The sequence below is a fragment of the Macrobrachium nipponense genome, chromosome 28, assembly GCF_015104395.2.
Source record: "Macrobrachium nipponense isolate FS-2020 chromosome 28, ASM1510439v2, whole genome shotgun sequence".
Lineage (NCBI taxonomy): Eukaryota > Metazoa > Arthropoda > Malacostraca > Decapoda > Palaemonidae > Macrobrachium > Macrobrachium nipponense.
In genome coordinates, this window is record NC_087217.1 from 12,630,112 (window position 1) to 12,652,201 (window position 22,090).

The window sequence follows — 22,090 nt, forward strand, 5'->3', positions numbered from 1 at the left end:
AATAAACATTCATCTCCTCCGCTCCGTGACCGTCGGTTATTATGAATGTGAGAGTTGGTATTACTTAGATAGAATTTAGTATATATTATATAGAGACTAAGAGAAGAATAGTGAAAACATATAATATATATAGATATCTATATATAATATATATATATATACCTATATATATATATATATATATGATTATTTGATATATATATATATATATATATTATATATATATATATATATATATACATATATATATATATATAATATATATATATATATATATATATATATATATATATATAATATATATATATATATATATATATTATATATATATATATATATATTTATATGTATATATATTATAAATTTATATATAATAATTAATTGTTTGCCTTCAAAGTTGATAGCTGCACTGACGCAGGAAACAAAAATAATTTTTCGTCTTGTATCTTCCCTGTCATTTTCTATGAATCGGTATTTTTTTATCTGACTATTCTGTTTCTTTGTAATTGCGCGTCCATGTCAAAGGGTAACTGTGTATTTAAATATCTGACTTTATTAGTTTTCAAGTGTCCTTTATATGACAAAAGATTGGTTTTCTTGTTGTACTAGGTCTATATATATATATATATTTTTTTTTTCTTTGCCTTATTTTAACTTTTCACCGGAGCAGATATTCAGTTTATCCTGGAAAATCTTCTTGTCTAGAATAAACTATTGAAAAAGTTCGGGATGTTTCTGTAGAAATAGTTTGAAGTGATTTGTATTCAATTAGTGGACTCAGTATCTATAAAGTACGTAAGATAGAGTTCTCAGTAATTACACTAATAAATATTGAAAGTTGAAGGAATGATAACAAATATTAAAAATGTCACCTTTCCAAATATAAAGGCTTTTTATTTGACCGCGTTTGATCTCAGTTGGAAATCCCCATGTATTGAAAGAATGAATTCTCTCTCTCTCTCTCTCTCTCTCTCTCTCTCTCTCTCTCTCTCTCTCTCTCTCTCTGGAATGTTTGCGGTTTGTGACCCCGTAAAGGATCGAGCTAAGTGGATGACGGATGAATGCTTGTGCTTAATGGATGAGAAAAACTACGAACTCGACTATTAGAGAATGTAAAGGAGTTTCTGTAGCGGTGACGAGCGTGACTCTGCCATTTTGTATGGCATAAGTATCATGAAACTTATTTCCTGATGAAATACATACTTACATACATTATTATATATTATAATATATATATATATATATATATATATATATATATATTCTGTGTATGTGTATGTTTATATATACATAAGTATATGTATATTTATGTGTCTGGTTTAGTGTGATTGTATTCAGATATGTGTACATATGTATATACATATATAATTATGAGTTTGATTAAATTCAAATATATACATAAACTTATGTATATAATATATATATTTATATTTATATAAACATCAAGACTTAAATACATGCATACATTATACTCATAAAGGTAAAATTTAATACACACATTTGTTCACAACACGAAGACCTATAGCATATTACAAAGCCATGAAACAAATAGGCTTGATAACCACCTTTATGAAAAATAAATCCTTAACTGTTGTAGATCAGGAGGACTTGCCCGTCACTACCTGTACGTGCGCAAGGCCACACAGCTGTCGTGAGACCACTGTTGCTGACTTGTGTACACAAGTAACAAGTGAACAATGCCCCGTGTGTACAGAAGTTTGGGAAAGCCAGGCGCTTGTTAACCCTTGCCAAATGCTTAAAGGATGTTGGCGTGCATTCGTGCATTTGTGCATTTGTTACAGGATTATGCATTGTGTCTAAGAATGCGTAAACAGTAAATAGGATTGACTGCTGTGTGACGTAAACAGGAGAGAGGTATCGGTCTAGCTACGTCATTCAGTGAGTTGCTGAGAAACCCAGAAAGGCTTAACAATTTCTCAAGCCACTCCCAAAAAAACAAGCATATATATATATATATATATATATATATATATATATATATATATATATATATTATATATATATATATATATATATTTATATATATATGTGTGTGTGTGTGTGTGTGTGTGTGTGTGTGTGTGTGTGTGTGTTTACCGATATAAATAAATAAAGAGGGGTTGACAATAACAATATTAAAATCAAATATAGACTGATAGATTGATCTGAGTAATTTAGCATACCAACGATTATGATTATAGACGTCGAGAAGAATGTTAAAAAAGTGGCCATAGTCGCATACTATTTACTCGAATGTCTGTTAACATAGTGGTGTGGTGGGGGAGAGAGAGAGAGAGAGAGAGAGAGAGAGAGAGAGAGAGAGAGAGAGAGAGAGAGAGAGAGACTGGAAAAAAGATTGAGATTCAGCAGGCAGCTGCAACACACTAATCTCTTTAAAAACCAGGATGTTGAATTTCTTGGGGAAAACTTATTTTTTCAATTCTTTCGAGTTAATGACTTGTGTTGTGGTGCAAAATAACTTAGCGCTATCTGGACTATTATTCATTTATTTTTCGATACTGTTCTTACAGTAATGCCTGTGGTAAAAATATCGTTTTTTTTTTTTTATCTTACATGTATCTTTTATTTACGATTTCGTTACAGTTGCTATTTGCTTATTTGTATTTGGACAGATCAGTGGCGGAACATAAGAAAAGTTTGGTTTAGGGCAGGTGGAAGAATTGTCAATATTAAGTCATTTATTTATTTATTTTAGCTGACAATCCTTTGTTTTTATTTATATTTAATTTTTTTTCTTTTTATAAGGTATATAATAGCCAAGGCGTGATCCGACCTCCAGCTTACTCGTGGCGCATGCTAAAATCTAATGTCAAATGAAGCGTTGTTTCACCTCGAAAATTAAAATAAATACGCTATATTTCATTAGAAATAATTTTTCTGTACTTAACATGCATTATTTATTTTTTACATTTTCATTGTAATAAATAAATTATAAATATCCTATCCTAGTATCTTTAACTCGACGCGAAACACCTTTTTCAGAACTTTTTCGGCTTTTTCTTAGGGCTTTCTTACCCCCCAACAACAACAACAACATCAACATCAACAACAAAGTAGTTTGTAAGCTTACTCCCCCAGTAAGCGAAAAATAAAACTTAAAGTTCTATTTATGAACGCCTGTTACTCATCTTATATTTTTATTCCTTGATTTACGTCAGTAATCGGTGGATGAATTTAGCATTTAGTTTCAAGATATTTATATAGCTGTACAACGCTATTATTCTGTTTTCTAGTAGGCGTAAGACCTTAGAATCCCAGGTTTTATCGCTGGGCTACCAAATTTCTCGGAAACCCAGCTCGAATGACTGCTGATAACACCTGCAGTCACAACAACAATAGTTGATAATGATTCCAAACCGATATAGATCAAAGGTACCATCTAAACTGATAAATTTACCAGAACGAGATGCTGACACCAGCCAGCGATGTCAGCGTACGCTGTGCTGATGTCAGCGCTACTTCTGCTTTGGTGTTGGCGATCTGAGAAAAAGGTTCCTCGCTGCCGAAAGCATGATGCAACGCCATACTTCGTGGGTAGCCTGGTCGTGCTGGGTAGACTGTTATGATGTTTGTAAAAGCGGACTGCAGAATGAATGAAGCAAGAGTAGTAATAAATGCTTTGTTTGTCGTTGTGGGAGGTCGCGGAATTCTGTTTCATGGAGATTTTTTGGGGGCAATGTGTGATTAATTGTTTTTTTCTTTATATATCTGGAGGAACAGCTTGCACACACACACACACACTGTATGTATATGTGTGTGTGTGTGTGTGTGTGTGTGAACAATAGCTGTAACAGGACAGTGACAATTATAGCTCCCAATACGAAATGACTCACACGTAGATGCGCAAAGTACACCGTCCTGCGTAGATGATTTGGTGTGATGAGTCTCTGAGCACGTACAGTACCAGTGAGGCTATAACGACTTTATCTCCTGTGTTTGATAACAAACACTGTGGAAGGGAGAAGGAGGAAGGGGGGGGGGGGGTTGAGGTGAAGGAGGGATAGAGAGGGAGGGAGGGAGGGCAAAGTATGATGACAGATAAGGAACAAGGAGGAGAGTATACTAAGCAGCCTCGGATAAGAAAATGAGAGAGAGAGCGAGTTAGTTGTCACTCGAGTGTTTGGGCAGACGGTGGCTTGCCCTCCGTACATACTATACAAGGTCTTTTTCGAAAGTGAAAGTGCGGATTATATGGATGGCCGTTTTGTTTCTGTGACACTCCACGCCTTTTTCCTCTTCCGTTTTTGTCATTAGCCGCTGCCGCTCTGGGTGTCGGCCTAAATCATCAGGCGCTGTGAGTTTCAACATCAGGATTGTGCAGTATCTCCTTGGTCCCATTCACCAGAGCGCTGCGTTTGCAACAGCCTTAATGATTTTTTGACAACTGGTTTCTGGTTTTAAATGACGCCTTTATTTTCAATGAAAACCTTGGAAATCGAAATTAAATGAATGGAAATATTATTTTGGTATGGATGCAGCGGTCAATAAACTATAGTGCATTTCATTAGGTCATAATAGTGGGTTTTAAACTTTTTTTTTTTTACTGTTTCATCTCACATGGAAGCAAAACTAATAATTGGAACATATTAAAGACCCAATTTTTTTAAATAGAAAAAAATTAATTTTAAATTGTTTTTCAACAACAATGGATAAAAAAAATGATGACTAGTGCATTTTAAATAGCCCCATTGTGGCCGATTTCTTCATTGTTTTTCATGTATAACAGACAAAAAAATAACAAATTTTAAATGGTCGCAAGTGTTAGTTTGAAAAGAGCTTTTGCTGTTTTTTCATGATATCTGGACACTAAATTACAGCGGATGACATTTTCAGATTAAACCAAGGTAAAGTGATTTAGCCAGCACTCGCCAAGGACAGCGGGCATTCAAGTTTTATGTTTATTGGTTTTTAAGGGTGATTAAAGTGTTGTGTATATTATTACTATTATTACTTTTATTATTATTGACAACAATATGGTTATTATTATTGTTATTATTGTTTTTAATATTATTATTATATGAATATATGATGCATATATATATATATATATATATATATATATATATATATATATATCTGTGTGTGTGTGCATGTGTGTGTCTGTACGTATGTATGTGCGTGTACAACCATTTTCCCGCCACCAGGACAAATGTTTACCAACAATGGGTAAATCGATTTTCAATTGCTGCATATTGCTGGCCATTAGAGGTGGCAGCTGTTGGCAGAATTGCCCATCATTTGTTTGCAATTGATGTTGATTGGTTAACCTGTCGCCCACAGGCCACTTGTTGCATTGTAGTTTGTTGAGGTGATTCTGTGGTTAAGTTTTTTATTGGTTGGGTTAGTGAGTGTTTGTTTGTTTATTTCAAAAACGTCTGGTGGTACTGTTTTACGTTCTATACACAAAGGGAAAAAATGAAATTGGTTTCAAGTTGCAAAGTAAATATTTATATGAACTTTTCATTAGCTATATTCGTTTAATATCGTCACTACTTTCCTTCCTAATCGAGCTCTCTTACAGTAAGGCTTCCCTTTGTTGTTTTTGTAAATATTTTTCTTATGTAATGAAGAGATATTACGCGCGTGTGCAATTATTATTGTAATTCTTTCTGTAGTTCCTGGATACACTGGTAGAATTGTAGGCTGTCTGTTCTAATATATATATATATATATATATATATATATATATATATATATATATATATATGGTGTGTGTGTGTGTGTGTGTGTGTGATGTATATAATATAAAATATATATATATATATATATATATATATATATATATTTTTGTGTGTGTTGGTGTATACTATATATATATATATATATATATGTGTTTATATAGATATATATATATATATATATATATGTGTGTGGGTTGTGTTGTGTATAATTTTGTGTATATTATATATATATATATATATATATATATATATATCAAACTTATCTTTGCACAATTCTTCTGTGTATTAAGAGAATTAATAACAGGACCTCATTTAGATAGGATGGTAGCCGATGAAGACATTCGCATAGTCCTGGAAAGCTTAAACTATTTCTGAAAAAACATCGCCGAAAAATACCATGTGTAAATGAGGTCTTAATATATATATGAATACACACACACACACACACACACACACACACACACACACACACACACACACACACACACTTTTGTGGGTATATATTTCAAGAGAGAGCGCTAGGGAGAAAGACTGCTTACGTACAGTACTGTATATTTATCTCGACTTCTTTTGATGAAGAGCTTCCTGTAGAAAGGCAATAAAATTTCTCTCTCACACTAAGACTTCGGCGTGCGTTGGAAGGTCGAAGATTGCTAACGCTGCCCTTAGTGTTATAGAAAGATTGTCATTGTGTTATAAACAACGGGTAATAATTTGCGAGCTAACGACGACATTGCTCAGAGTATGTTCAGTGTTTATGTGGTAGGTAGATTGTGTTGGTATTGTTCCCTGATTGGATTTGATGGCGCGAAATTGGTTTATAAATATTAACCTTTTTCTTGTTTCTCACCGTATTTTATTTCTTAAGGAGGTTCTTGCTTCGCTATTTGTTCCTCTAATGACATTAGGTAGACAAAATCCATATTTATTGTTCTTCCGTTTCAGGATGTATTTATGTCTGCTGTACAGGGAGTTTTGGGCCTTTGGGTCATATTTTTCCAGCGTAGTTCTGCTGTGATAGATAATTTTACCTTTGATGTTTTTTCATTGATATCTCTTTAATAATACTGTATTCACTAGTATTATTATTTATTGTTGGTCTTTTCATTGATGTTCATGTTTTGGGGTATTATGGTAGTAATTATTTCCTTTTATGGCCTTTCTGTTATTATTATAGTTATTAATTATTATTATTATTACTAGTATTATTATTATTATTATTATTATTGTTGTTGTTGTTGTTGTTGTGGTTGTTTTTAACACATTATTATTATTATTATTATTATTATTATTATTATTATTATTATTATTATTATTATTATTATTATTATTATCGTCTTTAACAGTTATCATTATTATAATTCTGTTATTATTCCTTTTCAGAAGTAACCATCCATCTGTAATCATCCACACCGCTTACGGCTGCCTCACATCTCTCCAATCGCCTAGAGACTGTTGCATCACCTTCGATAAAAATCACAGAATACAAAACGTAGCAGAGATGGTGCAGCATCCATGAAAAAAAATCATCTGGACTATGATTGCATCATAAAAAATCATAAAAAATCAATTGCCTGAACACCGGTGCTGCTGGAATACAGTAGGGCGCCATGCCCAGATAGCACAGGGTATTACTTTGTGACATATAACAGAGCATACGGTGAAGATCGTTATAAGGACTGAAAATGGCGGAGCTAGAGAGGCAAGTAGGGATTTGGGCTGTGTTGTACGTGGTGCTCAGTATCACCTTCGCCCACCTGGATGCGCCGCCTGGTAGATTGTCCCTGCCGGAGGACGCCGACCAGGGATCCTTCAGATACGTCAGTTATAATGGTGAGATACCTTTCAGTTCGTAGTTTTTTTTTTTTTTTTTTTTTTTTTTTTTTTTTTTTTTTTTTTTTTAAATAACAGTTTACAAGTACTTTTTTGCATTTATACTACATGTTTATATGTGTTTGTGTGTGGGTGTTTGTGTTTGAGAGAGAGAGAGAGAGGGTGGGGTGTTGGTTATTGCATAGATACCTGAATTTGACTTTTTTTTTTAATAACAGTTTACAAATACTTTTTTGCATTTATACTACATGTTTGATTGTTTGTGTGTGTGTGTGTGTGTGAGAGAGAGAGAGAGAGAGAGAGAGAGAGAGAGAGAGAGAGAGAGAGAGAGAGGAGAGAGGAGGGGCGGGGGCGGGTTGGTTGTGGCGTAGACACCTTAATTTTATTATTTTTTTAACAAGAGTTTACAAATACTTTTTTGCATTTGTACTACATGTTTATGTGTGTGTGTGAGAGAGAGAGAGAGAGGAGAGGCGGGGGTTGGGTTGTTGCGAAATACCCTAATTTTACAATATATCATTGTTTGTCAATAACCTTCTGTTACATCACTTTACTATATTAACCTAAAATCACAGAACATTAAATGGAGACATCTGTGTAACTTTTGTGTTCCAGCCTTCAGCTTCTCTTGTGATGCAGGAATATCCCACTTGTTCCTCTTTAGGTTAGACGAGGAAAAGATTGTCTTAGGTAGTAATGACTCTTTGTGTCTCTACAGAACTTCTGGACACCACAGACAAATTCAGCCTGAGCGGTGTCAAGAGTTACAGCGAGCTGTTGTTCGATCCCACCAATTACCAAATCGTCGTTGGAGCAAGGTATATTGCGCCAGTTCAGTTTCTGCTTCTACAATTTCATTCACCCGCGTTTCTGTTCTACATTCTGATATTTTCTCAATTTCATTTTACGTTTGGTGTTTTCATTTTGTTCTGTTTTTATCCCGGGGCTTTTCGGTTTTTCGGTGTATATAATTTCTTGGATTTCCATTCCACATGTTTTTTTTCTATTTTTTTCACTTAGCTTCTATTGTATATTCAGTTTTTTAATTTGTCTGCTTTTCCATTCTGCAACCGATTATTATGTTTGATTATTACTATATTCTGCGTGTTACTTTGTTTTTATTTATTTATGTTTTTATTTACACCTTAATGTTATCATTTATCGATAATATCAATGAACGTTTGTGTTTCATTTATTCGTATTTACTTTCTGAGTGTGATTTAGTCCATTTGCAAGTCAACAAAATATGCCCCTATATTGGATGGATTTTTTCCCTGTACATTTTCCTTATTTCATTAGTCATAAGAACTTAATAGTGTATAGCATATCTTTCTGGTTTCTGAAGTTGGTGACGTGTTTGTAAGTCGATATAGAATTATTTTACGGAAAGTATTGCGTGGATTTTATTTTCTATTCCATGGCGGCGTAATATAAGCAAGAAATCTACAGCTTTATAATCTAAGAGCAGAATAGCAATTTATAATACATGTAACTGTGAATTAAAGTCATATATGATGATCTAAATAAATTCATAAATGTATGAGACTTTTTCATTTGCTTCATGTTTCCAATGTGGCCCTCAGGGACCGCATCTTCCGCCTGAGCCTGGTCGGCCTCCAACTCCTGGAGGCATCTGACTGGTCCTCCAACAAGTCCACGGTTGAGACCTGCACGCTGAAGGGACAGAGCCAAGAGGCCTGCCACAACTTCGTCAAGGTGCTGCATCGTCACGACAGCCGCATCCTCGTCTGCGGGACGAACTCTTTCAGTCCCCTGTGCACCTGGAGGAGGTGAGGGCCCTTGGTTCATTCTTGTAGCGTAGGTGGTGATGAGTTGGTTATAGGTAGAAAATTGGGATAGGTTAATGATTGGCACTGAAAAACGGAATTTTTAAAATTCATTTCTTTACTCATTTTTTGTATTTTTGTTTTCTTGTTTAGGAACTATAGCTGGTTCACTTAAGGTAGATTCTTGGGTGAGCCTTACGCCTACGAGACATTTGTTTGGCGACCGCTGACTGGCTGGGAGCTGCCCACCTCCCGGTACCAGCCAATCAGCGGCCACCAAACAAACGTCTCGTAAGCATAGGGCTCATCCAAGAATCTACCTTAAGTGAACCAACTATAGTTGTGCTTTTAGTTTTGCATAAATAGATTTATAAGTAGATTGAGTAATTCTTAGAAATAAATTTCTGGTAAAAGGCGTTGAAACGGGAATTTTGCATGCCATTAAGAACATTTCAGCTGAAACCGGCTAAAGTGGAACTTTTGTGATTATTGAAGATATTTTGCTATTGTGATTTTTCAAGATGTTAAAATATCAAGAAGGAAGAGTTTAAGATCAGTTATTAAGCTAATAGAAAATGAGAGTGAAACTCGACACATTTTGGCAAAATACATTGCAAATTAATTGCGCGAATCAAAGATAGGTTTCAGTCTGTTTCTATATTTCAAGAACCCCTTCCCCCTCCTTTCCCCCCTTTCATGCACAGGTTATCCAATGTCAACGTCATCGATTCCTGGGAAAAGGGAGTCGCTCGTTGCCCCTTTGATCCTGATCATAGTGTGACGTCACTGCTGACACTGGAAGGGAATCTGTATGTCGGGACAACTACTGATTTCTCAGGTGAGCCCTCTCTCTCTCTCTCTCTCTCTCTCTCTCTCTCTCTCTCTCTCTGTATACAGGCCATGGTCATGTTTGCAGAAAAAAATGCAAATCTGATATCAGAAGTGCCAAATTTCTTTTCTGGTAGCTGACCTTGGTGCTCAAATATACTGAAAATATTTGTAAATATCTTGGTAGTTCGTGTGATAAAAGTGGCCTCCAAAATGGAAGAATAATAGTTGGCATTGCAGTAGTCTAATATCGTGAGCATATTGTTTAAATGTTGAAAAACATTAGAAACACGGGGATTCATGTGACCTATTTAGTTGAGAAGTTGATTTATGCACATGCAAGTATATTGCAGAAATGATAATTTAAATTATTGTAAGTTTCATAAATACGTTATGCTGGAAATTGCAGTTGTTACTTTGGTGTTATAGTATTTCATGCTGTTAAAATTTTATTTATTTATGTATTTTTAGTTTAGCATTGAGCTCAAGTAATTCTGTCTCCCTTAGGTCGTGACCCAGCCTTCATGAGGTCACTGGGTCCTGGAGGACGCCTCAGGACGCCCCAGTCTGACCTCAAGTGGCTCTCAGAACCCACTTTCATCACGTCCTTTGAATCTTCAGGATTCGTGTACACAATATTCCGGGAAAATGCCGTTGAAAATCTCAATTGCGGAAAGGTAAGGTCTCTCTCCTCTGAAACCTTTGTGAACTTTTGCTTGGCATGAAAAGTAACACACTTGTGAAAAATTATCTAAAGTGTTTGATCCCCTTATGGGGGTAGTGCCGTCAGTGCATCTCATGTGGTGCACTGTAGGTATCACTTAACATACTTCGCAGCGTCCCTTCGGCCCCTAGCTGCAACCCCTTTCATTCCTTTTACTCTACCTCCGTTCATATTGTCTTTCTTCCTTCTTACTTTCCACCTTCTCTTAACGATTGTTTCATAGTGCAACTATGAGGTTTTTTTCCTTCTACACCTTTCAGACCTTTCACCTGTCCAGTTCAGTTTCAGCGCTGAATCACCCCATAGGTCCCACCGTTTGGCCTTTGGCCTAAAATTCATATTCTATTCTATTCTATTCAGGTTGTTTAATAGAGGGCACTTCATCCCTCTAATCCTTTGTTTACCAATGAAAACCTTTAAAAGTGTACATCGTAAAAAAGGAAAGTCTAACCAGCTATCGCTTTCTGTCTGTCCAGCACATCCACTCAAGAATTGGCAGAGTGTGCAAGAATGATGTTGGAGGAACCTTAGTCCTGAAAGAAAACTGGACCACGTTTCTGAAGGCCCGCCTTATATGCTCCTCGCCTGGGGACTTTCCATTTTTCTATGATCATGTACAGAGTATTGCCTACCTTCCCCAGGAACAAATGCTGTATGGTGTATTCTTAACAGCCGAGTAAGTTTTGCTTCAAGTACTGTCTGCATATCATATTTTTTTCCGTATTGTCTATCCATTCTAATATTTCTCTCAATCCTTTTTGAACAGGAACGGCATCATCGGGTCTGCTGTCTGCGCTTTCAACATGAGTGCCGTTAACACCTCCTTTTATGGGCCTTTCAAGTACCAACCGTCCCCTTCTTCCATTTGGGGACCTGTCACTGCAGACAACACACACTTCCAGTGCCAGGACTCAGGCCTGGCCAGCAGGGAATCTGATCTAGCTGCCAATAAATTCCAGTTGATGGACAAACCTGTTCTACCTCAGAGTCCAGCTCCCTTGTACCTCCTGAATTCTGAGAGGTAGGAATTTAGCTTTCTCATGTGATGTCTTAAGTTCTTGTCTGCTTTGCATATTATTTTGCATGTCATACTTGATTTGCATAGCGTTTCTAAATAAATTAGTAGTTTTTTTCTGCTGCTTATACATTCAGGCATTTATATGTAAGTATATTTCAGTAATGTAATATTTCCTTTTTTCTCTTTTGCTGCTTTTACGTTGTCATGTTTATATGCATGTGTTACATCAAGGTAAAGAATTAAGTTGTTCACATGTAATTTATCAGTACATTTGACAAATTCTTTATAGCTACCATAACATAGTCTAGTTTATGCAGTAATTTATTTTAAAAAGCGTTCTAAATATTTTGTATTGGAAAATAAGAGAATTTAATTTTCTGGCACCAAAAACTTAAAAGCATACTTTATTGCTTTACAGTTTTATAATCTATAAGTCAATTATTTGGTGGTTTACGAACAGAATACATACGTAAATGCTGATTTAGTGCCGTATCTTCTTTTATTAAAATTTTTTGAACGGAACATCTAACCATTAAAAATGTTATTTTCAGAGCTAAATAATAATTGTATTCATTTTTATCATTGCAGACTGACTCATGTCATCGTCGATGTTGTGGTAACACGACAGAGCGGGAGCGTTCATGTGGTGTTTGTAGCTGGCGCTGGAGGAGTGATAAGGAAGATGAGTCTGGTTCCTGAGAGCCAGAACAGTTGTCTCTTGGAGGTGCTGTCGCCGTTCCCCAGCAACTCGTCTGTCACTATTCATACCCTTAAACTCCTCAAAGACACGGTAGGTGTTTGAATGGTAAATTGTGAGTTTTAATAAGGACGTTATAATCCTGTAAGAGGATAGGTATTTCTTTGAACCTTAAATTATAAATTCTGATTTAGTTATACGTATTGTGCCTGTTAGACATCAAGTTCTGTCATTTTACTCTCCTGTATGGAAATTAGGCTAAGTAATAAAAACCCAGTTTACGTAGAGCTTCTGCAGTATAGGAAAAAGTAACATTACTGTATATGTTAACTAAATTATTAAGAATATTTTGAGGGCATGTTAGCCTTGTGATTTTCAACTTTAATTTATATTATAATTTGATTAACTCAGTGGATGTTATTTTCACAGAGCTCACTATATGTTGGAACCAACAATGAAGTGGTGCGAATACCAGTGCATCGTTGTGGACAATATAAAAGTCAGCACTCGTGCTTGGCTGCGAAGGATCCATATTGTGGCTGGGATACCAACCGCCTCGAGTGTTCTCCTCCACCTGGGAAGAATCCTTTTGTGTCCTCGTGGATCCAAGAAGTCATAGAATGCCCAAAAGCCTCTGATCCAGGTACTGTGAAGGGCGATAGTGAGGGAATAAGGGTTTTTATAATTCTGCACTTAAAAGAGATTCAGTTGAAGATTCAGGACAGCCATTGAAATTAGTCATACAGGCAAAACGGGTGCTTTTTTGGTTTCAATTTAAGTCTTCAAATTGATTAGTTTTTAAGATTAACAGGTGGTTTTGTGTAATTTTCTCTCAAAATCACATAAATATCAGAAACTGAATTACAAGTTTGTGATACACATTAATTTAATATAATGTAGGCTATGTTACTCTTAATTAATAATTGCAGACTTTCTTTCTCCATATCTGACCATTCATTTTGACCTTTAAAATACAGTATGTATGTGATGTTTACGTCTTGGAGAAGAATTTCTACACTTCGAATACATTGTATTCATTAGTTTAGTAGAAGTACTATTTTTTTAATACATTACACTGGTATATTACTATAGCATTAATTTTTATGTTTTGCAGTTGATGGTGGCTGGAGCCACTGGTCACCATGGTCAACATGCAAGCAAGAAGGCAGCACGGATTCATGTTTATGCCGGCACCGTGTATGCGACTCTCCAAAACCAGCTCGTGGAGGTTCTGACTGCATTGGTTCAAGCACTGAGGTAGGCCTAGTTCCCAGCCTTTTGTGTCAACGAATTCAGTTAATTATGAAAGTTCTTTAAGTTATGAACCTGGTTTGCGTTTGTTATGATTCCTTAACAGACAAGTATTTCATTTGTTATGAAAATATATATTGTAAAAAGATTTACTGTAAATAACATTTTTCATGTTATTATGATAGTGTGAAATTCGGCATGCTAACATTTTTTATATGGGAATCATTTAAGACAGTTACTCATACAAGCTTGTATGGTGAATTTGATATTATGAACAGGGTTATCTCTTGTCACGTCTCCTCCAGAAACTAGTCCTAGTCCGAAAATCTATCTGTTGTAATCATGATTTATGTCAAATGGCAAAGTTAGAAGAAAATGATTCATCTGTACAGAATATGTGTGGCATTTTGATACTGTAAGGACTTTTTACAGTAGCGTGAACAAGCAGCATTGGTGTACCGTATTGTACTGGAGTTATCTGGAAAATAATATTGTAACTGTGTACAATATTATTTTCTAAAGTATTTAGACATTTATGGTAACCGTCTGCAAACTCGGTATAACATCCCTCCCAGATATAGCCCAGAGAATTATATTCTTTAGTACTTTCTTTCCCATATAACAAAATTAAAATCCCAAACTCATTTTCAGGTTAGTAACTGCACCGTACATGGCGGCTGGACTGCCTGGTCCTCCTGGTCACAGTGCTCAGCTACTTGTGGCATCGCTGTGAAGACTCGTAGACGAACCTGTTCTAACCCAGAACCCCGTCATGGTGGACGTGTGTGTGTCGGACAAGAACGCACTGAAATTTACTGCCACTCACTTGCTCACTGCCCATGTAAGTTACCCTCTTGTCTTGAAGGTCTTATTATGACAAGGATTGCGATAATGTAATCTTTTTAATTTTCAGTATTTCAGAATTTTTACTACACCACTGTATTATGGAATCAGTAAGGTGTACTTGAGTAGATATGCTGAATTAATGTTTTTACTTGAGGCTGCTTATTACATAGTTTTATCACCTTTGTAACCCTGGTACTGAATTTGAATAACATTACTAAGTAAGATCTGTTACTGCATAGTTACGTTCTAAGCAACAATATCATTGTAATAATTATAATTACTATAACCAGAACCAGTCATTTAATTAGAATTTATCGTCACTCGGAAGTAAAATTTACTGTGAATACATTAAATTACAGCCACCAACAATTCATATAGAATAAGCAATAAATATAATCTCTTGGTGATGCATCGTCTTAGTACTCATTGCCAATCAGTATAAAGATAGATAGGTGTTTGAGTGTGAAATCTAAAATCAGTCGTTTCGTATTCGTAGCCTATTCAGCATTACCTGTTGATGGAGGATGGAGCGAATGGGGTTCCTGGGGGAGGTGTTCTGCTACCTGCGGTACTGGCATTAGGCGTAGACATCGCACATGCACCAGACCTGTCCCGAAGAATGGAGGTGCCCCGTGTTCAGGATGTGAGGAGGACGTCGAAACGTGTGGCACCTGGCCTTGTCCCGAAGCTCGCCAGCTGTCTTCCTGGACTCCATGGCTGGGAGTGAACACTTCTGGAGGATCGCAAGTCCAGAGACGTTACAGAATGGAATGTATAGCAACAGGAGATAAGGATAATCCAGTTCGCACTGGAAACATGCAGCAGGAAGACAGATTTTGCTCAAGTGAAGGTCACTGTTATGGTTCACACTCCACTGACGCTGAAGACAGTGGAGGATGGTCTGAATGGAGTGACTGGACCAAATGTGATAAACCTTGCGGAGGAGGTCACCAGTATCGGCATCGCTCTTGCGTGGATGGTTCGTGTACTGGTAACTCTCTGCGAGAAAGGGCCTGCAATGAAAATGCCTGTAGAGGTGTGTAATTGATTGCTAATACACTGTTCTAAATGTTGTGATCATTAAAATTTGGGGTGGTTCATTTTCATGGATTAGTAACTGACAGTCTTTCAAAATATCTTGTGATCCTCTTGACACACTGATTAATGGTGAACTCACTCTTATTAAGTAATAATTTTGTTAGTAATAAAACCATGTAAACATTCGGTTCTCCAATATTATCAAATCTTGAACTTACAAATGATCAGTTACTTTCTAATAATTTTAAGACGTCCGTAGTGCATTACTGTACTTCCTCATTAAATTTTCAATAGGGCTGTGGGCCTGTTGGAGTGAATGGAGTTCTTGTTCATCCTCTTGTGGCTCTGGAATGCAGTCTCGGACCCGTCGATGTGTGTCAGCTCATAATCCTTTTGTTGATGCAGAGGACTGCACAGGCTCTTACACAATGCAGCAACAGTGCCATGAGGGAGCATGTCCAGGTGAGTCTCGTTAGTATTATTGCCCTGAACAAGTTTAATAAGACCACTGGTTTAACTAGCGTTTGTTCATTAATGTAACTGAGGACTGACGAAAGCTATAAAGAACCCTTCATTCGCATATTTATGCAGAAGCAGTTATGGATATTTTACGTAGTTGGTTCCTGTCAAAAAATGACAAACAGGTAAAGATTTTGCATACATGGGGACATACTAAAAAAAACCTATTATGTTTGACGTGGAGAGCTTCCTATTTCAACAGAAAGTATGACTGTTAATGTAAAGATTTAGACATTGTATTCCTGACATTTGGATAATTAGGATGTAAAATTTGGCAATCTGAGGCTTTTGATGAACTGTAATTAGTTGGTATACCCATAAAGTTTATGATTGCATTTGATTTACCAATGACGTTATTTATTAAAATAATATTTTTATCAAGTGATGTTCTAGATAAATTTGGTTTACTATGGCAAAAGAAGTTTAAGGAAATATCCTATCAAGGATATGCCCCGACCATTCTTTAACATTATGCTGTAAAAGACTGTAGGTGATGCAGTTTAATTAGCCATCAGATTGAAGAGATGATGATTAATGCGAGCTTTTGGCAACCATTGTTCGTTATAAATCATAAGACAGTTGTATGATTGTGATAGTAAGCAACCTTGAAATATTAAATTCCTTTATTTATATATCTACGTAACTTTAACAAAGACCAAGGTCACTGTTTCATCAGTCAATTTGAGTTCATTGAGATACTTAAGCTCTAAGACTTCTTTCGGATATAAGAAGTCAAATCGATGATTTCTTTGCTCTTTTATACAAAAATCCAAGTCACTGTAGCTTGAGTAGTGGAAGCTTTGATAGTCATTTTTAATTCAATCTTACAGGAGAAGAAGGATGGGGTCCTTGGTCCGAATGGTCAGCGTGTACAGCTGGCGAAGAGCGGATGAGGGAACGTCACTGTATGTCCAGCCAACCAAGTCAGTGTCGAGGACTTGATCTGCAGAGACAGTCTTGTGATGCTGAAGAGGGTAAGTTATGTACTCCACACAGATTTAAATAATGTGTTGGCTAATGCTTGTAGAATATAAGCCATTATTGAATTATGTATATTACACCATGCAGGATGCGTTGTTCTTTTTCTTTAGAGATGTAAAAAACACACCCAGCATCTTCCCTTGGTACTCGCCATCTTCACAGTCCAAACAAATAGGGGAGTTATACAAAATATATTTATGTATATGAAATTAGTAAGGATAGTTGGTAAATAACAGGTAACGTCATGAAACAAATGAAGTATGGTGTCATGAAGTCGAGATTGGTTGTCATAGTGAAATTTTGATTTATTGTTTTCCCTGAAATCGATAACGTTTTACGTATGTCTATATTGACTTGTGTAACAGTTCAAAAATTCTTGTTAGTGTTCTCTAATCAGGAATTGTAAAAAATAAATTGTAACAGCGGTATCGCTGTTGGGAAGGAATCGAGTAAGGAGAATTTAGAAAGAATATTAGTTCTTTGTCAAGAAAATGTATATTTTATATAATGGTTTTTATACTATTTTCCCGCTAGAAATTTAATCAAATATTATAATTTCCAGTTTGAGCTACTTCTTTGAGTTTCTTAATGGTTTTCTCAGGCCAGTATGAACTGTTCTAATTCATAACAATCTTTGTTTGCAGGAGACATCACAGCTATTGAGGCAGCTGTCATGAACGCCGGCCATGGAGGTGAAGGCGGTGTATCGGTGCAAGCTCTAGTAGGCTCCTGTTTGGCTTGTTTGATAGGAGGCGCCCTGTTGGGCGCTCTTGGTACGTTCCACGTTTTTGTCAGACGTCGCCACAGGAGGGTACCATCTTCTCCCCACTACATATCAGCAAAGCCCAACCATTACGTTAGCGTACCGGGAGCTGATTGGAAAGCTGGCCAGTCTCCAAGCAGCACAATAAGAAATGGGAGCATCAAAAGCACTTTGAAGTCTGCTATCACCACTTTACCCTTAAAGGACTTCGATACTGCCACCATCAAGAGGTCTAGTCATGGGTCATACGGCAATGGACACCTTAGAGCTGACCTAGACTCCGACACCATCTTTAATTTTTAGCATTGATTGACCTGCCCAGTCTTTCACAGTCAATTCTGGTGCTAAGGGCCTCTAAAGACAGGCCTCGTCTTTCTCCTACTGGTGTTCATACTTAATGAAATGTGATAAATGTAAATAGTTTTTATACAAGTGTTGAAACTAACCACAAATCAATATGGCAGTTACTAATATGTTACGTGCTATGGATGTGTTCGTATAATGTCGCAAGATATTGATGTGTTGGGAAAGGAAGTCAATCATATGATGAAACTTTCATATTTATTACAAGAAACAGCGTGGACTGTTTTGATTATGACTTAAAAGTGATATCATATGAAACAAGAAAACATTGATTATAAATTTCACTGCGTGTGTGCGACTTGAAACACATCATTATGTTCTTTATGATCTGAAAGACTTCAGTGAAAATGGTTGAAAGACAAGAAGTGCAGTGTGAAAAAACATTTAGAGAAATGAAAGTAAGACTAGTCTTAGATATGTGGGAAGCACACTGTACTACGGGAAAACTAGAGTGAACTGTTTCCTTTTGAACAGGAAAGAACTGAACTGAATTCACTCGTGGAATTTTTTAGCATCACTGTTAAAACCTGACAATTGTCTGTGATCATTTTATAGTAAATTAAACGAATAATTCTAAATCGAAAGACAGAAAGGTGCCAGAATGTTTCAGTGAAATTTAGGAACAAATAGCAATACTGCTTCCAGTTCTAGTCATTGCTGACATGAATATATATAATGACATGGAATTTTTTTATAACCCCTGCTGTATACATTTCTTGAAGGTAATTTTAAGGGTTTTTTATTTGTATGTGCCATATTGTTTACAGAAAAACTATTATACTTTTTTATATTTTGAATTTTCATAAAATTGAAATGATTTGGCTGTTGTTTTATTTGGCAATTTTTCGTTAAAACAGGAGATATAGAGATGAAAATGGAGAAATGAAAGTTGAAAACCTCTTAAAAGAAGATATTGGACTAGGAGAGTCCAAGAGTAGTTTTTCACCAACGATATACAGTACAAAGTATGAGAGGATACACTGCAATGTGAAAAGTATCGACGGGAGAAATACTAAAGAACGTGAGTTAAACAGACCGTTGCCGATTTAGCCTGATACTAGAAAAAGTGACTGCAGACGCAGTGTTCATAATGAGGAAACTGTAGAAGACCTACTGAGTAAAAATAAACGCAGTATTGTGCTCCATATATTCGTCGATGTTTAGATGAAATGAAGACAAGCCTTTAGAAAGGCATAACGAAACCAAAAGGTAACAGGTAATTGATCGCCACTGAGTTCTTTATTATTTACCTCCTGTTACTCCTTTCAAACCTCTTTATCAATTACCTCCTATTACACCTTTCAAACCTCTTTATCAATTACCTTCTGTTACACCTTCCAAACCCCTTATTAATGGACTAATGAGGAAGAGAAGGGGAGCACTGTGTTGCGACGGAAGGGCAACCCAGAAAAGCGGTAGAGTAGAGCATGTCTGTTACCTGGGACCCTTGCTGAACTGTGAAGCAGGTATTGAGAGGACAAGTAAAAAAAAAAGCAACAGCATGGATGAAGTTTGCACTCGCAAATAACAACAAAATGTCAAATGTAAATACCAAACGCCTATGATACGTGTTTAATTAAGGCCTTCATAACTCTACACAGCTCGGACATAGGTACTTCAAAAGTAAAATGAGATTTTCAAGAGAACTGACTACAAAGTGTCAAGGTTCATGACTGGAGTACATTAAAAAGATCCTATGATAAATAAGGAATATGCAACGATCAGGTGTCCAGTGACTGAGAAACAGACCTAGATATCCGGAGCCGCATCCTTGCAAACAAATAGTGTCCGCCAGGCTTTGCTCTGTCAACACTCATATTAAATTAGTAACTGGGTACTCAATCCAACCAGTAGCCAGTACCATCATGTGCATCAGTTAAAAAACAGTTGTGAGTATCATGTTAAAGGCTTTATGTGTAAAACATTTGGGAAGAGAACGCAGAAAAATAACGGATGTTTTGTAGAAAAGAATTATTTGAAATTCATATTATGGAAAATGCTGGACGGTCACGATAAATTTCATGGTCTACCTCATGTACACACACACACACATACACACACACACACACACACACACACACACACACACACACACACATATATATATATATATATATATATATATATATATATATATATATATATATATATATATGGAAATGAACATAAGAGAGAGAGCCCTGTGATTGGAAGGATCGTTGTTCCAGACTAACTGTCAAAACTGCCAGGTGTTTTGCTCAACTACGGCCACTGACAATTCGCTGGTTTTGCCCTTGCTTTTGGTAGCAAAATGATAAAAAGGGATGAGGAGCAGTTGGTCAGAAAAGTTAGAGACAGGGAAGTAGTAGGAAGGAAACGTGAAGGAGGCCCCAGGATCGGGACACTTAGGCCAGGTAAGTAGGTAAAAAGAAAGTGACAACTACGTCCATAAAGTTGTTCAGTATCCAGCAGCGAGAGAATAACACTGCTGGGTTTCTGGATTTTATTTGAATACTTCGTCTGAGAACAAGGTTAATGTGGTATATATATGATATATATATATATATATATCTATATATATATATATATAATATATAATATATATATAGAGAGAGAGAGAGAGAGAGAAGATGAGAGAGAGAGGAGGAGAGAGAGAGAGAGAGAGAGAGAGAGAGAATTATAGTATCGGTCTTATCCACTTTAACTACGGAATAAAGATTATCATAACTCCGGTTGTTTCCAGATATAAGCTATTTTCAGATTAGATTGTACTATAAATCATATGCCTAATCTATTCATTCTATGGCGCTGAAATTTAAAGATATGTGTTTGGTCTAATTACTGATAGAAACTTTGTTTTTGAAGGTATGAGGCTAGTCGATTAGGAATTAAAATAATTTTTTTTTCTAAATTGAGGGCTTCTACTAAGGTATTTTCTTAAATAGTACTATATTTTGCGTATCATTCATTTTAAGTACCTGGCACAACTTTTAAGACGTAGAATTAGAACATGATTACAACCTGGAAGACACCTTAAAGTTTACCTTGAAATGCTACATGTAAGAGAATGTTTTATACAGAGAAAACGACCTACCTAATTTTTATGGTAAACTATAGTTTTTACGCACATGTTTTGGTTGCTCCAAAAGACATACTTGTAACGCTAATTTTGAGGCAGATGACTGAGATTAAAACACTCAGACAATATGAATATTACATATATTAAATCTCATAAGGGTATATTATGAAGCTAATGGGCATAAGCCTACCCTGTAACCGAGCAGTTAGAGTATAATAAGCATATCATGAATTATTGTACAAAAGGGTAGACAAATAATTTCTTGCTTTGATTAATTTAATAGCTCAAAAAATAGATAAATATTGGATCAAATCTGCCTGAAAGTGCCTTAACTTGCTATTAGGAATAATTATATATTATAAATCAAGAAGAATGTGGAATATTGTCTCCAGTTAAAGTTTACCTACCTAAACACGATAGTAATTAAACCCAAAATACATTTGGGATGTCATTGTAACTTATTAAACGTAAATATTTTCTTTGTAAGAAACAAATTTTCTTTATGGGTGAAATTGTCGTCTGAAGTGAAACTGCCGAGATCACTGTACCCAAGAACGCGCTTGAAAACCAGATGGCACCACTTGTCCTACAAGGACCACCAAAGTAATGCTTTCGTTGATTGCTAATGTCTGACATCCGTGTTCCTAACATCCGTGTTCCTGTATTCTATCTTACTTCCCGA

At 36.0% G+C, this 22,090-nt stretch overlaps 1 protein-coding gene across 3 annotated transcripts in view; it reads left to right on the forward strand.

Moving 5' to 3' along the window:
• LOC135201424 (semaphorin-5B-like) overlaps window positions 1–19,169 on the forward strand; it is a 246,414-nt gene extending 227,245 nt beyond the window's left edge. For 2 of the 3 annotated variants that reach the window (XM_064230334.1, XM_064230335.1), the window contains 15 exons: window positions 7,086–7,535; window positions 8,254–8,353; window positions 9,119–9,325; window positions 10,027–10,160; window positions 10,658–10,827; window positions 11,351–11,550; window positions 11,641–11,895; window positions 12,481–12,682; window positions 13,019–13,232; window positions 13,704–13,846; window positions 14,492–14,681; window positions 15,183–15,722; window positions 16,019–16,186; window positions 17,074–17,217; window positions 17,869–19,169. In XM_064230334.1, coding sequence (XP_064086404.1) covers window positions 7,388–7,535; window positions 8,254–8,353; window positions 9,119–9,325; window positions 10,027–10,160; window positions 10,658–10,827; window positions 11,351–11,550; window positions 11,641–11,895; window positions 12,481–12,682; window positions 13,019–13,232; window positions 13,704–13,846; window positions 14,492–14,681; window positions 15,183–15,722; window positions 16,019–16,186; window positions 17,074–17,217; window positions 17,869–18,290 — 3,237 coding nt within the window. In that variant the 5' untranslated portion in view covers window positions 7,086–7,387 and the 3' untranslated portion in view covers window positions 18,291–19,169. Of the gene's footprint in view, window positions 1–4,115; window positions 4,316–7,085; window positions 7,536–8,253; window positions 8,354–9,118; window positions 9,326–10,026; window positions 10,161–10,657; window positions 10,828–11,350; window positions 11,551–11,640; window positions 11,896–12,480; window positions 12,683–13,018; window positions 13,233–13,703; window positions 13,847–14,491; window positions 14,682–15,182; window positions 15,723–16,018; window positions 16,187–17,073; window positions 17,218–17,868 lie in introns of those variants that run through there. The other variant, XM_064230336.1, reaches the window with a different exon arrangement.
• The last annotated feature ends 2,921 nt before the right edge of the window (window positions 19,170–22,090 follow it).